The 14,388-nt window shown below is 51.7% G+C and overlaps 2 protein-coding genes across 8 annotated transcripts in view; one reads left to right on the forward strand and one right to left on the reverse strand.

The window, feature by feature from the left end:
* VWA2 (von Willebrand factor A domain containing 2) overlaps positions 1-4,528 on the forward strand; it is a 65,746-nt gene extending 61,218 nt beyond the window's left edge. For all 7 annotated transcript variants that reach the window (XM_029610462.1, XM_029610461.1, XM_029610460.1 and 4 more), the window contains one exon: positions 3,216-4,528. In XM_029610462.1, the coding sequence (XP_029466322.1) occupies positions 3,216-3,316 (101 nt within the window). In that variant the 3' untranslated portion in view covers positions 3,317-4,528. The remainder of the gene's footprint in view (positions 1-3,215) is intronic.
* A 7,784-nt stretch (positions 4,529-12,312) lies between these two features.
* The window catches only part of AFAP1L2 (actin filament associated protein 1 like 2), a 220,492-nt gene continuing 218,416 nt past the window's right edge, over positions 12,313-14,388 (reverse strand). The window contains exon 19 of the mRNA XM_029610465.1: positions 12,313-13,394. Within this exon, the coding sequence (XP_029466325.1) occupies positions 13,365-13,394 (30 nt within the window). The 3' untranslated portion in view covers positions 12,313-13,364. The remainder of the gene's footprint in view (positions 13,395-14,388) is intronic.

Raw genomic sequence — 14,388 nt, forward strand, 5'->3', positions numbered from 1 at the left:
AATAGGCAACAGAGGGTGCTGGTAACTGCAGTTCATGCCAAGGATAGAGGGGGGATTATTCATGGAAGGACTCAAGTATCAATCCTGGGTCTGCTCCTATTCAATATATATATAATTTTTTATATATTTTATTACTTTGTTTTTCTTTAAAAAAAAAAAAAGTAAAAATCAGCAGACACAATCCACAGGGCTTTTTGATATTTTTGAAAGAGGGGTGGCCATGTAGTTGCACTTCCCCATTGCATGTAGGGAGATGTAATCCTGCTTTCCTTAAGGAGCTCAATAGGGAAATCAAAACTACATCTCCCTGCATGCAATGGGGAAAAACCCAGGACTGGATCGACTGGCCCTTATGACATGGAGCTACGGTATATGGTCATCCTGAGGTCCGTATTCAGACATTGTCCGGCTAACAAAGTTAATTAGATAAACTTATCTGGCTAACGTTGGAGGTATGTTCAATAATGAAACCACACTGTTGAATACAACTTGCTATCTTAAAGTTAGCCGGCTAACTATAGCCACCTAACTTTAGGGCAGCTCTTTTCTTCAGAGTTAGCAGGCTAAATGCATTTGAATATGGACCTCTGTATTTATAAATGAAATTACAGAAGGGTTAGTTGGAAAGGTTTGTCTTTCTGCAGATGACATTAAGGTCTGCAACAGAGGGGACAGCCCTCAATGAGTAGAAGAAAATTTGGAATAATTATAAGGAAGCTTTGGTGCAAATAAAAGTGTATAATTATGCATCCTGGGCACAGAAATCCAAGAGAGCAATACACGATGGAGACCAAAGGATATTAGAATAAGTATCGTTGATAATCTCAAAGTGTGCACGGTGGCCATGTGGGGGTATATTTTATCTTATGTCATAGAACATGCTACATACAATCTTGTAAAGCAAAACTTAGTTTACTAAATGTAAGTTAAATATATGGATAATAAATCAGCAAAGTAATATCACAGTAAGCTGTACATAAATCAATACAGGTGAATAGGAGACAGACAGAAATAAAGATAGAATATTAATCAAAGAACAATAAAGAACACCTCCCTTATACGCCCTCCTCTATATAAGCCTGTGTTCCTAGAAACCTGGAAGACGTGGGCCCGGGGACTCTGAGAAAGAACGACTCACTCTCTGTTCCTTTCACCTCATCCAACTAAAATAAGCAAAGGCAATGTCTTATATATCCCTCTGCCTTTCAATTTGCACTTTACCCAGGAAGGCATTTCAGTATCAGTCTTTTGATCTCCCAGGTGGTAAAGGACATCAAATGTTTTAACTCATTATCAGCTCATTGGGATGGGTACTAGTCTTTAGCATTTGATCTTCCCAGGTGTTAAAAGATACCAAATGTCTTAGTCTTTGATGTCCCCAGACATCCCAGCTCTATATCAGCTCATTGTTGCCAGAATGTCTCAGGAATGAGGGGAAGAAATGGTGATGCCTTTATCCAGTCTTTGTACTTAAATTATATGCAATATATTGATCCATACTCATCAATCTAATTTATTTAGAATCTGTTCTGATCCATAGCTCTCTAGTCTTCCGGGGATCTAGCTAAACTGTCTAAAATTATCTTCCTACACAAAGTTGCAAAACACTGCCACAAGGCAGTAACTAGAGCCAGGGGAATGCTTGGATGCAGTAGGAGAGGTGTCGCCTGTTGAGGAAAGGAGGTGATAATATCTTTGTGAAAGCCATTGGTGGCCCCTCACCTGGTGTATTGTCTCTACTTCTGGAGATGGTCCAGACAAGCCTTGTGAGGTGAGACTTAAAGACCCAGATCTGTATACCCTACAGGCAAGGGGAGGGAGGGGATATGAGGAAAAGAAGTTCTAGAACAAGGGGGCCAAGGTACGAGACGCGGAGGGGGCAGGCTCGAGTAACATTAGAAAATATTTCTTTCTGCTGGTCTTTGGACCTGATTTCCAAGCCAGGACGTCTGCTCTCGTGGTTGGCTATGGAGGCAGCATTCAGGTGAGGTGGGAGTCCCGGTCATTACATAACTGTGACACCTACAGGCCAGGCTCGGGGGGGTCATGCATGCCGGGCTCTGGAAGCTGGCCTGACGCGTGGGCCCCTGACTAGGACTGTCGCAAGTTGGGAAGGGCAGTTTGCATTCTCTCTCTTTCTCACACGCACACACACACGCAATACTACACATTGTACTCACTCACTCACACACACACACACACACACACACATGCAATACTACACATTGTACTCACACACACACACACACATGCAATACTACACATTGTACTCACACACACACACACACATGCAATACTACACATTGTACTCACACACACACACACACACATGCAATACTACACATTATACTCACACACACACACACACACACATGCAATACTACACATTATACACACACACACACACACGCAATACTACACATTGTACTCACTCACTCACACACACACACACACACACATGCAATACTACACATTGTACTCACACACACACACACACATGCAATACTACACATTGTACTCACACACACACACACATGCAATACTACAAATTGTACTCACTCACACACACACACACACACGCAATACTACACATTATACACACACACACACACATGCAATACTACACATTATACTCACTCACACACACACACACATGCAATACTACACATTGTACTCACTCACACACACACACACACACACACACATGCAATACTACACATTGTTCTCACACTCACACACACACACATAAGCAATACTACACATTGTACTCACACACACACACAGGCAATACTACACATTGTACTCACACACACACACACACACACGCACGCAATACTCACATTGTACTCACTCACACAGCTCGCACTCCCCTGTGCTCTGTCTGGGCCTGTGATGCATGCATGAATAATTAGTTTGAATTGCTAGCATAGCTAGGGTTGCCAACTGGCTCCAGATTTTCAGGACAGGTTGATCCAGTCCTGGTTTTACTCCCCTGCATGCTGGGACTTATTCTGATTTCCCTATTGCATTCCCTGATAAAAGCAAGACTATAAGTTCCCTGCATGCAGGGGAGCAAAACCAGGACTGGATCAACCTGCCCTGAAAATCTGGAGCCAGTTGGCAATCCTAAGCATAGCCTGTGGTGTGAGTCGTTCATGGAAATGGTGCCTGCTGTGTCGGTCCCTCTCCGATCAGATCCTCTTTATGTCTTACAGAAATCTCTAGGGGCGTCTCCTCCAGTGTTCTGGGCTTCCCGGCAAAACTTTACCGACAGAGAAATCCCAGCGGCTATCACCAGCATCACAGGAAGGCCTAGCACCGACGCCCATGGCATTAACCAAGGACTTATGGTGATGAGGTGTTATCTCAGCGGCCTTAACCAAGCTGAAGCCCTTCTGTACTGGTCCTGAGATAGTTGTTGCTCTGCGCTCAGGCTGCACTGCTCTTCTGGATGCTGCTAGATCCAGCTCCCTCTCTTCTCAGGGCCAACGCCCTCGTTTTAAGGAGCTCATCCATATCCCATCAGTGGCCGCTGGAGACTTCGCTGGCAACTCCCTCACTGGTGTCAGAAGTGGGCTGTTACACACATGATGTCTTGTCTTCGGCTGAGGAGAAGCACAGATGCATGAATAGGATAAGACTGAGATTAGCACAACGCTACTACAGGTCTGCATTCCACTGCAAGCACCAGGGACCAGGAGCCTCCTCTGCTCCCTAGTGAATCTGAGGTGAAGAGCATGACAGGGAGCCAGTCAGCTAATCTAATGGTGTAATTCTATATAAAATGGAGCCAGACTGATCCAAGGGAACTTAAACCGCAAAAACTGGGGTTACTGGCATGGCCTGGGGTGTTATTTACTGAGAATAAGATATAGCACTGTTTTTGGACAGTGGTGGGAGTGGCATGACAAGATTTCAGGATGTGATCATGCAGTTTATCTTTCAAGGAAGGTTACCAGACGACCCCCATGTCACCTAGGACAGGCCACATCCCTCCTGGTTTTGCCCCACTGCATGCAGGGAGATGTAGTCCTGTATAAGGTATTGAAAACTATACCTCCAGGTATGCAACCAGGTAAATCCAGGATTGGTAATTCAAGGCTTACATTGCCAAGTCCAGTTTAGTCTTAATAAGACAACCAAGAAATAGCCCAAAACCTAAGTCTGAGACAGAGAGAGCATCTGGACTAATGAGCTGTCCAGGCCATAAATATAAAATCTTTGCTAGCGCGAGGAGTGTTCATATTGGAGCTTGGGGTGGAGGATTGAGCTGTACAGTTACATACGTTAAGTCTATCGTGGGAGAGTAGGCTGTAAATTTCAGATCTGAATGGCTAGATGACCCCATTGCATAGATGTTACATACCCAGCCGGGCAGAGGTGGAGAGAACGTGGTACCACATAGCCTGGACACAATACCCTTATTCAATAAACATACACATGGTTACTGTGACTCCAACATCACTCTAAGCTTCAACAGCAAGAGGAAATGTGGAAAAAAGGATTTGCACTCACAAAGCGGGGAGTAGCTGGCTTGTTACGGCGGTTACTACCCCAAACCAAATGTGCCTGATACTTCACTTTCAATGCATATCCAGCATAGTTCTCTGCTTCAACGGCAGGGGAGAAGAAAAACTGATACTTCACGCATACCCAGCATAGCTCTCTGCTTCAACGGCAGGGGAGAAGAAAAACTGATACTTCACGCATATCCAGCATAGCTCCCTGCTTCAACCGCAGGGGAGAAGAAAAACTGATACTTCACGCATACCCAGCATAGCTTCAACGGCAGGGGAGAAGAAAAAAGGATTCACACTCACAAAGCCGGGAGTAGCTGGCTTGTTACAGCGGTTACTACCCCAAACCAAATGTGCCTGATGCTTCACTTTGGATGCATGTCCAGCATAGCTCCCTGCTTCAACGGCAGGGGAGAAGAAAAACAACCAATAAGGGCTGAATGGCATAGTCTGGGTTAGGACGGGTGGGCATGGGTGTGGCTTGCTTATTGCAGCGGTTACTACCCCTACTACCCCCTAACTAATCGGGCTGGATGTTTCACTTGGATGCAGCTCCGTCACTGCTCTCTGCATTGATGGTGGGGGTGGAAGGGAAATAGAACCAAGAGCTAAGAGAAACAGATAAGTATGAGAGAAAAAATGTGTGAAGCTTGCTGGGCAGACTGGATGGGCCGTTTGGTCTTCTTCTGCCGTCATTTCTATGTTTCTATGTTTCTATGAGATGCTCTGGGCTGTTGTCTGATGTCCTCTTCTGAGTCGGGTTTTTAATTTCAGGGCATTGAAACCTAATCTCGCTGTTCTGGATGTAAATACGTCAGGGCGTTGTCCTGCTGCTTGTCATCAGAAACTGTGCCAGCACCGCACCGCTACCTTGAAAGTACGGAATGAACACAGGAGAAGCTGTTGAGGGGTAGCTTCAGAGAAGGAGATTTTTAAAAGAAGGGGCATGGCCATGATTTAAAATACGAGAATTAAAGTGTCTTTGGGTAAAATGAATAATAATAAAGAAGACCGAGGCAGAAGATCATTTGAGGGAGGAGTAATGGAGCTATCAGAGGGCAGGTATTCTGTGAGACACACACAAGTGGGCGGGACTTCTCATCTACTTATGGGCACTTACTCATTTGAAAATTGCTACTTTACTATATCATGACACATCACAATGTATCGTGATATAAATTTCTGTTTACTTGAATTCCCTGAGTGTTATAGGTAGCCCGAACCACTGACGCCTGCATGCAGCCCTAACAATAAATCTAATATAAGTTCGCCAAACTGAAATCTCACCGTTTCTCAGGGCCACTTGCGGCTTTCCTAGCCACACTGCAGTGCATTCTGGGGCCTGCATTCCCGCTGTCTGTAGTGGGGAAAAACTCAAGAGACCCGGAACCTTTGCAGTGTGAGTCCCTGGTGTTATCCCGACCCCCCTTCCCATCCCTCAGCATTCCCGATGTCCTCTTAACCCGTTCAGCACCCAGTCCATTGCTCAGGGCCAGACAGGAAGTCCTGTATGATTTTATCAAAGAAGTACAAGAGATACTTTATTAAAGTTCTCCAGCGTTTCACCCTCCTATGGGAATCTTCATCAGAGACAAACCAGCTTCCAAGCAAAAAATAAGTACTTATCACTGTAGCAAAGAGCAACCTTGTTTTAACCAAGTGGAGCGCTAGACATGTGGTTCTGCAGGGAAACGGGAAGTAGACACCCAGGACTGGCCTAGTGCTCCCCTTTATGACCTGACCTAGTTTAAGCCCTGGAACCCGGCTCCAGTCTCTCTGCTCTCTCCTGCTCCAGGTTTTGTCCTATTAAAACCGCACCCTGTTGCGTTTTCAGCACGTCTACCATGAATATGCAGTAGAGAGAGACCCAGTAGATGCAAACTTATCTCGTGCATATTTATGGCGGAGATCTTGGAAGCCTGACAGACTCGTTAGAGAAGATTCGGAAATTGCTGACGTAAGCACCGAGAGGACGGAAACGTTTATTGCCGCGTGGATGCTGTGCGGGGCCGGCCGGGCCGGGATTTTCACCTCGGAGCCCGTGCGCCGCGCGAGGGCCTGACGTCACGGCTTGCTTCCCGCGTCTGCATCCTAGCAGCGATGTCAGGGAAAGGACGGTGGATGGCAGGCTCCTCGTGTTTCACGGACCCTTTCTTTGCTTGGAGAGGGAGTTGGGGTGACCCTAGATCATGCTTTCTAGTCCGCATTCCTCAGACAAAGTTTAACGAAACATGAACACAATGCCATGAATAGCAATGCATCAGAACGTGCTAAGAGTTGGGTGAAAAAGATGATTTTCTTACTGAAATGCACGTAGAGGTAAAGGGGATTTTCTCTCTCATATATGCGGGAGGCTATGCGATACTTCAGGGTGACCCTGGGCCACCCACAAAGGGCTCGATTCTTTTCCTCCGCTCCCTGTGCCGTGTGTGAGACACCTCTGGCAGTGTACACAGTATGAGGGATCTTCCCACTCTCTCTGTGCTGCGTTTTTATGTTTCCAGAAGCCTGCGTGAGTCCTTTCTGGGCCGGGGGAAGGGTCTCCCCTGCCGTTAAAGGTGCTTTGCGATGCAGGGGCTCCTCCAGCAGCTTCACCCGCACCGCCCGGCACCAGGTGAGCCCTCGGGGGCCCCTTCAGATTCCGTCCTCGGCGAGGCCTCGGATACCGGAGGGGGCGGAGGCTCCGGGGCTGTCGGGAATCGGCGAGCGTCACCTCATCAGTCCCTCTGGAAATGTTTCGGGGGTGATCCCTCCGCAGGGGAAGATGAAACTCTTCTTTTGCCCGGGGTTGTGGGGCGGCCGTCCTGAGCGGTGCGCAGGGCCCCGGCCGGGTTACGTTTGTCTGTGCAAGAAACCTGCTCCACAAACCCAACACGGTACCGAGGGGAGGGAACAGCCTGTTTCTGAGGCCTGGGCTTCGTCTCCGAAGACGTGGCCTGGGGGGGGGGGACACACGAAGCCGGGGAGCATCTTCCTGTGAAGCAGTGCCCTCCCTTCGGGTGTTATTCTAGGGGGGAGGGGGCAGTCCGTGGGAAGGGGCATTAGGGGACCTGCAGGAACCATTTCCGTTCCTTCCAGCCCGGTGGCCAGGGCAGCAGCAGCCGCCCCCCCTAACCTGGAAGAGAAGCGGGAAGCGAGGTTTCAGCAGCCCCCGGCGGCAGGGAGCTCGGGCTGAACGAAGCAAACACAAGCCCAGCGCCTGGAAGTAAACCTGCAATTTACCCTCACAGCCTCATAGACGGAGGTCCTGTAATTACACAGAGCCTGAGCCAGCCAGCGGTTCCTCTCCTTGTGATCCAGTTTGCATTCGTTCTGAACCTCTTTCTCCTTCTCTGCCAGGCCCATTCCCTTCAGGAGTCACCATTAGTGCTGTCCAGGTGGCGGTTTTACCTGTACAGGCTGAGAACAGCAGCACTGCAAGAAAACCTGGGACAGGGTCAGAGGTGGGGATGGGGTCAGAGGTGGGGATGGGACAGGGCCAGAGGATGTGATGGGGTCAGAGGTGGGGGTGGGATTGTTAGGCCTGGGACAGGTCCATGCTGATGGCAGAGCGAGGGTAAAGGCCATAGCTTAAGAAGGCTCTAGGGGTATTGCACTAGGATTGAACATGGACGGCCTGTCCGTGCTGGATACAGCTATTCCCAGCAATGCTCGTCTTTAATGCACAGCGAGCAGAGCTTCACCCCTCGCACAACGCTCCTTACCTCTGCCCACCCCCAGGGGTAGGGATCTGTCGTATCTCTCACATGGCTGACGGGCAGGGGGAGGGTGGTGGTCTCCGGGCTGCTTATACCCATCACTTACCTGCCTGCTTCCCGCCTGTTGGACCAGAAACGTAGCGTTCATGCTTCCACCCCCTACCACCAAGCCTATTTGTTATTGAATCCCCCCGCGTGGGTGCTTAACACTTCTCCCTCTGGTGGGTAAAAGGCACTAGGTGACTCGGTTCGGATCCCGCTGCGCCCTGTGACCTGACATCGTGACCCTCAGTCTGTGAATGGTTCGGCATCCGAAGCGAGCCACACTCGTCCCGGGGCAGTGGTGGTAGTCGGGCTGTGGAGCAGCCACATACAAAGCCGGATCCTCTGCTCCCCGGCGCGTTAAACAGCCCAGCCCTGCTGGATGCCACGTCATGGCCCAGAATAAGGGCAGGCTTGTCGGGGTCTTGTTAAAAGCTCTCAGCTCAGTGTTTCCCAGCAGAGGGGGGGGGGGGGGGCCTTCAGACCTGCTTGGGCGCACCAGGGAAACGTCACCACTGCCTGGTGCTCAGGTCCAGGTCAGCACCTGGGCTCTGCTCACAGCAACCAGAGACGCCCGTGACGACTCCTAAACGCACAAGAGTTGCTTTCTGTAGTCACGCACGCCGCTCCTCCCTGGCTGCAGCAGGAGCCCTGGGGTGTAGAAATGAACGGCCTCGTCCTCTGCTTGCCCCACCCGAGCTTCCTCTTTTGAGTCCTTCCAGGCTGTGTCTTATCCCTGGGTTGAGCGTGCACTGAGCAGTGGATGTGACTTTCTCTCTGAACGTCGGGGGGGCACCAGCAGTGGAGCTCTAGCGGCCACGTGTGGCAGCTGCCTGTAGTGCACTGCTTTTACCTCCACGTGTAGAGGGAAGTGGGGTCCAGGATAGGGGAGGTCGCTGCGTGGCAAGGAGCCGAAGGGAGGGGAGAAGAAGAGGTCAGCGAGGAGTGGAGGGAGCAGGAGCCCCTGCAGGGTACATATGTGAATGCGCAGAGAGAAAGATGTAACCACATCCGCTCAGTGCTGGTGGTGTTGAGGAGCTGGCCAGAGCTTCCTGCCCTGACTCGGTTACGTCCGCTAATCTCAGTGGTCCCGGGGATGCTGCTCTGTCTGTCTCGGTCCCCCCCCCCCCCCCCCCCCCCTCTCGGCTTTAAAGTTTGCTAGTGAAACTGGTGGGGCCTTCAGTGCTTCCCTGGCTCTTCTGCTGGCCACATCAGTCCTCTCTGTGTCTGCACTGCCTGCTCCCCGGAGGTTTTCGGCCGTGCAACATTGTTTTTATATCTTGGGGTGCCCTAGGGGCCCCTGTTCTCAAGCCTTGAGGCACAGGCCTCCTCGGTGCAGCTGCTGCGAGGGTGGTCTGAGTGCCCCCCCCCCCCCCCCCCCCCGTGCTGGCTGGCAGTGCTCCCACCTTGCTTTTTAATTTATCCCAGCAGCTTTATTCTGTTTCTGTGGGTTTCTTGCTCAATCAGGAGCGGCCCCCCAGTGTCATGAGCTTTCCACGTGCAGTACTCGGGGCAGATTTCCCCATTTGTAAACCCCCACCCCCTACCCCGGGATGGTGGGCACCGCCTCTGCCACAGTCCCGGGAGCAGACGCTGGGCTCGGGAATCTAACTTGTACGTCCCAGCTGGGTCAGCCCCCGTCCCAGGCTTCTCCATAAAGCACGACCACGTTCTGCTCCCCCCCTACAATAAAACCCATCCCACCCCCTCCCCAGCCAGTGGAGCTTTCTCACTTGTCCCCTTTTCCCCCGTCACTCAGGCTCCAAACTGCCCCCAGAAGCACCCGGGCAGCTGCTTCTCTCGTGCTTGCTCCTGGAACCGGACATCCCGCCAGCGGCCAGAGAGAGAAACTGTGGAGCGTTCCCAGCGAGAATTAAGCACAGACAGCACCCCCACATCAAAAGGTCGCAATTTATTACAAAAGTAAGAAAGCCATTTTGCTACAGGTGACGAGCATAAAGTGCTGGAGCTAATGATTCGCTTACAGTCTCTAGTGGTTTGATAACATAGAAGATACATAAATCAATCGCTGAAACTCCGTTTTCCTGCTGGACTCTCTTAAAGAAGAGAGCTCTGCTAGATTTTCCACAAGAGCAGTGCATCCGTTTTATCTCTTATCCTGTGAAACATTACAAGGTTCATCCTAATCAATTCTCTCATCATTTGCTGATGTAGAATATTCTATACATCTGTAAAACTGCTCAGATTATAACTGCAGGGCTCATGGGATGGGAGCAGGGATACAGAGCCTGTCACTTCTAGGACTGGAGGGATCAGGGGATGGGAGCAGGGATACAGAGCCTGTCACCTCTAGGACTGGAGGGAGCAGGGGATGGGAGCAGGGATACAGAGCCTGTCACCTCTAGGACTGGAGGGAGCAGGGGATGGGAGCAGGGATACAGAGCCTGTCACCTCTAGGACTGGAGGGATCAGGGGATGGGAGCAGGGATACAGAGCCTGTCACCTCTAGGACCGGAGGGATCAGGGGATGGGCGCAGGGATACAGAGCCTGTCAGCTCTAGGACCGGAGGGCTCAGGGGATGGGCGCAGGGATACAGAGCCTGTCACGTCTAGGACCGGAGGGATCAGGGGATGGGCGTAGGGATACAGAGCCTGTCACCTCTAGGACCGGAGGGATCAGGGGATGGGCGCAGGGATACAGAGCCTGTCACCTCTAGGACTCGAGGGATCAGGGGATGGGAGCAGGGATACAGAGCCTGTCACCTCTAGGACTGGAGGGATCAGGGGATGGGCGCAGGGATACAGAGCCTGTCACCTCTAGGACTGGAGGGATCAGGGGATGGGAGCAGGGATACAGAGCCTGTCACCTCTAGGACTGGAGGGATCAGGGGATGGGCGCAGGGATACAGAGCCTGTCACCTCTAGGACCGGAGGGATCAGGGGATGGGCTCAGGGATACAGAGCCTGTCACCTCTAGGACTGGAGGGATCAGGGGATGGGAGCAGGGATACAGAGCCTGTCACCTCTAGGACCGGAGGGATCAGGGGATGGGCGCAGGGATACAGAGCTTGTCACCTCTAGGACTGGAGGGATCAGGGGATGGGAGCAGGGATACAGAGCCTGTCACCTCTAGGACCGGAGGGAGCAGGGGATGGGAGCAGGGATACAGAGCCTGTCACCTCTAGGACCGGAGGGATCAGGGGATGGGCGCAGGGATACAGAGCCTGTCACCTCTAGGACTGGAGGGATCAGGGGATGGGCGCAGGGATACAGAGCCTGTCACCTCTAGGACTGGAGGGAGCAGGGGATGGGAGCAGGGATACAGAGCCTGTCACCTCTAGGACCGGAGGGATCAGGGGATGGGCTCAGGGATACAGAGCCTGTCACCTCTAGGACTGGAGGGATCAGGGGATGGGAGCAGGGATACAGAGCCTGTCATCTCTAGGACTGGAGGGCTCAGGGGATGGGAGCAGGGATACAGAGCCTGTCACCTCTAGGACCAGAGGGATCAGGGGATGGGAGCAGGGATACAGAGCCTGTCACCTCTAGGACCGGAGGGATCAGGGGATGGGCGCAGGGATACAGAGCCTGTCACCTCTAGGACTGGAGGGATCAGGGGACAGGCACAATGAGTCTTTGCTATCTGCCATCATTTAATAATTTGCTGATCTCAGTTATTGACTATTCACATCCCTGCAATCACCATCACAGTTGGCACTAACTGGCAGCTTTGATGGCAGTCTCAGAGAGGTGCCAAGGACTGATTCAGCAGGGAGCAGGAACGTGCCTCTTCCCCTGGTTGTCAGGGTGGAGGAACATTGATGGTGCAGTTTGGCGACCTCTTGTCTTACCATTTCCTGTCATCCTGGATGGTGGATAAAAGGACGGTCCTCAGGTTACTATGTAACACTTCTTACCAGCTCTAAATTCACTAGAAATCTTTTGCTGACAAAATGCCAATATTAACAAAAACATTCCTGACTGAAAATCTCCAGGTTCTTGATCTTGTGAGTGGCAGGTCCTGAGTCTTCTAAGAAGCTTCTGATAGGTGATTTCAGGCAGTCACTTAAACCTGGAGCAGAGAAAGGCGTCCCGGCAGGCTGCTATCTCTGAGCGTTTATTTACATGCAAAATAACCTTTTTTTTTTTTTTTTAGACAGTCAGACAAGCAATGAAGGTCCCCCTCAAATGTGGGATCCATGTGCACAACAGGCAGCTATAGTATCTCTCAAATAGCAGGGGGGGGGGGGGGGGGGGGCAGCATTAACCTGGATTTAACGTCTCTTTAAAAGGAAGGCCAAATGGAAATGTACACCCAGGTGAAATCTACAGCTACAATCTCGGCACTGACCACAAGATGGCACCATTGCGCCACCCATTTTAATTTTAAAGCTGCACAGCGTCCCATTTACAGAGGCTGATTTCAAAGACTGGTATGTTCCCTACTTTGGTGCAGGTGTCCACGTGCGGCTCGGCAGCGGGAATGCAACCATAAGCACCTGCATCCGGAGGGACCCCCAGCTCTAACCTCTGTCTGCAACCTGTCACTGGGTTCTCTCCCTTTCCTTGCTGACACTCACATATTCAATGTATTCTGCTGTACGTTTTACCCCCTCCCCCCCTCGAACGCTAAAGCCGTTCACTCGGCAGCCACCCCACTGGTGGACCCAGACTTACTCCCACAGACTCAGCAGGTGAACAGCCGAGGTATTCCTGGGCTCACAGCTGCGTGGAGAAGGAAATCCCTCGGCCTTTGCAGCCAGAAAGCCCATCGAGCCGGAGGGCTCGCAGCAAGGGGCTGCCCCCCGCGTGACCCACCTACCGGAGATCGCTGCGCCAGAGATCCACGAGCACCGGATGGAAGGAAACGTGAGGCCGCTGCCGGGCTTCCCCGTGCGCGGCAGCGACCCCGGGCAGGAAGGGCGGCGAGCGAGCACGGTCCCTCGGCAGAGGTTATCGGCCTCCGTCCAGCGGTGGCGTCAGTTCGCGATGGGAGCTGGGGATCTTCCAGGTTGTGGCCTTTATCGTCGCAGGGTGAAGCGGAGCAGGGCTGGGCGCCGGGCTCTCGTTTTCTCTGTACACTCAGTTCTAGTTTGTTTTTTGTTTTTTTTTTGTTTTTCACTATTTCCTGGGAGCCGGGGCTGTCCTAGCTGACTTCCTGCTTCTTCTCCCATTCCTGGTAAGGAAATAAACGCACAGTGACTTCAGATAAAAAGGATGTTTCTTATTTCAAGTGCCCCCTTTATTGCTATCAGCTAAATGCAACCTGATCCCCACTCTGAATTCCCCCCCACGTTACCTGGTATTCATTTTCTGTGATGAGGATGACACCACTCCGCTATCAAACGAACATCTCTCCACTCTAATAAATCACACACCTTCATTACCTAATCACAGCCGGACAGCCGGGGGTTGGAGGAAGCAAAGGCACGACTGCCGCAGGGCCAGGGATTAGATCCCGGGAGAATTAACTCCCTGCCCTCTTCTCTAACCTCAGCATCAGTGGCATTCACTTCCAGTCCTGGAGAGGGGCTGGGCCGGCTTTTCAGGCTATCCCTCATGAATATGCATGAGCCAGCTGTGCATGTGCGCTGCCTCCAACTGTACGCAAATCTACCCCCCCTGCAGACTCCCGAGGGATATCCTGAAACGCCCTCCTGTCTGTGGCCCTGGAGGACTGGAAGTGGCTTGCAGTGCCGCAGAGCGGCAGCCCAGCGTGATCCAGTGCCCTCGGTGTCCTGCCGTGCCGCAGATTACATTACGCATTGGTCCTCAAAGGGTTTTACACACTCCCTGAGGCTTTGCTCTTCCCTCTACGCTTTCATCTGCCTGCTGGATTGTCACCAGAAACCTTCAAGAGGAGGTTTACGGCAGCAGACGACCCTGGTACCCTGCGCTACCACCGGAGGGGCACCCGTCCAGTCCCTCCTCCTGACTACCCGATCACTCGCCCTATGTGCCAATACAGCAGAAAAGAGCGCCAACACCCAGATCGTCGGCAATCCTCTCCTTACGCCCCCAACCAGCGATCAGGATCTCTCTCTGGACCAGAACCTTTTCCCTGCTGTCCAGCTTACACAGTCGCACCTCCCCCCGTGACGTCTGCACATCTCCAGCTTCCCACAACGACATCACCAAGCTGCTGACCGTCCGGTCCCGTTTAGCTGGGC

The sequence above is a fragment of the Rhinatrema bivittatum genome, chromosome 7 (genome assembly GCF_901001135.1).
Source record: "Rhinatrema bivittatum chromosome 7, aRhiBiv1.1, whole genome shotgun sequence".
NCBI classification, from domain to species: domain Eukaryota; kingdom Metazoa; phylum Chordata; class Amphibia; order Gymnophiona; family Rhinatrematidae; genus Rhinatrema; species Rhinatrema bivittatum.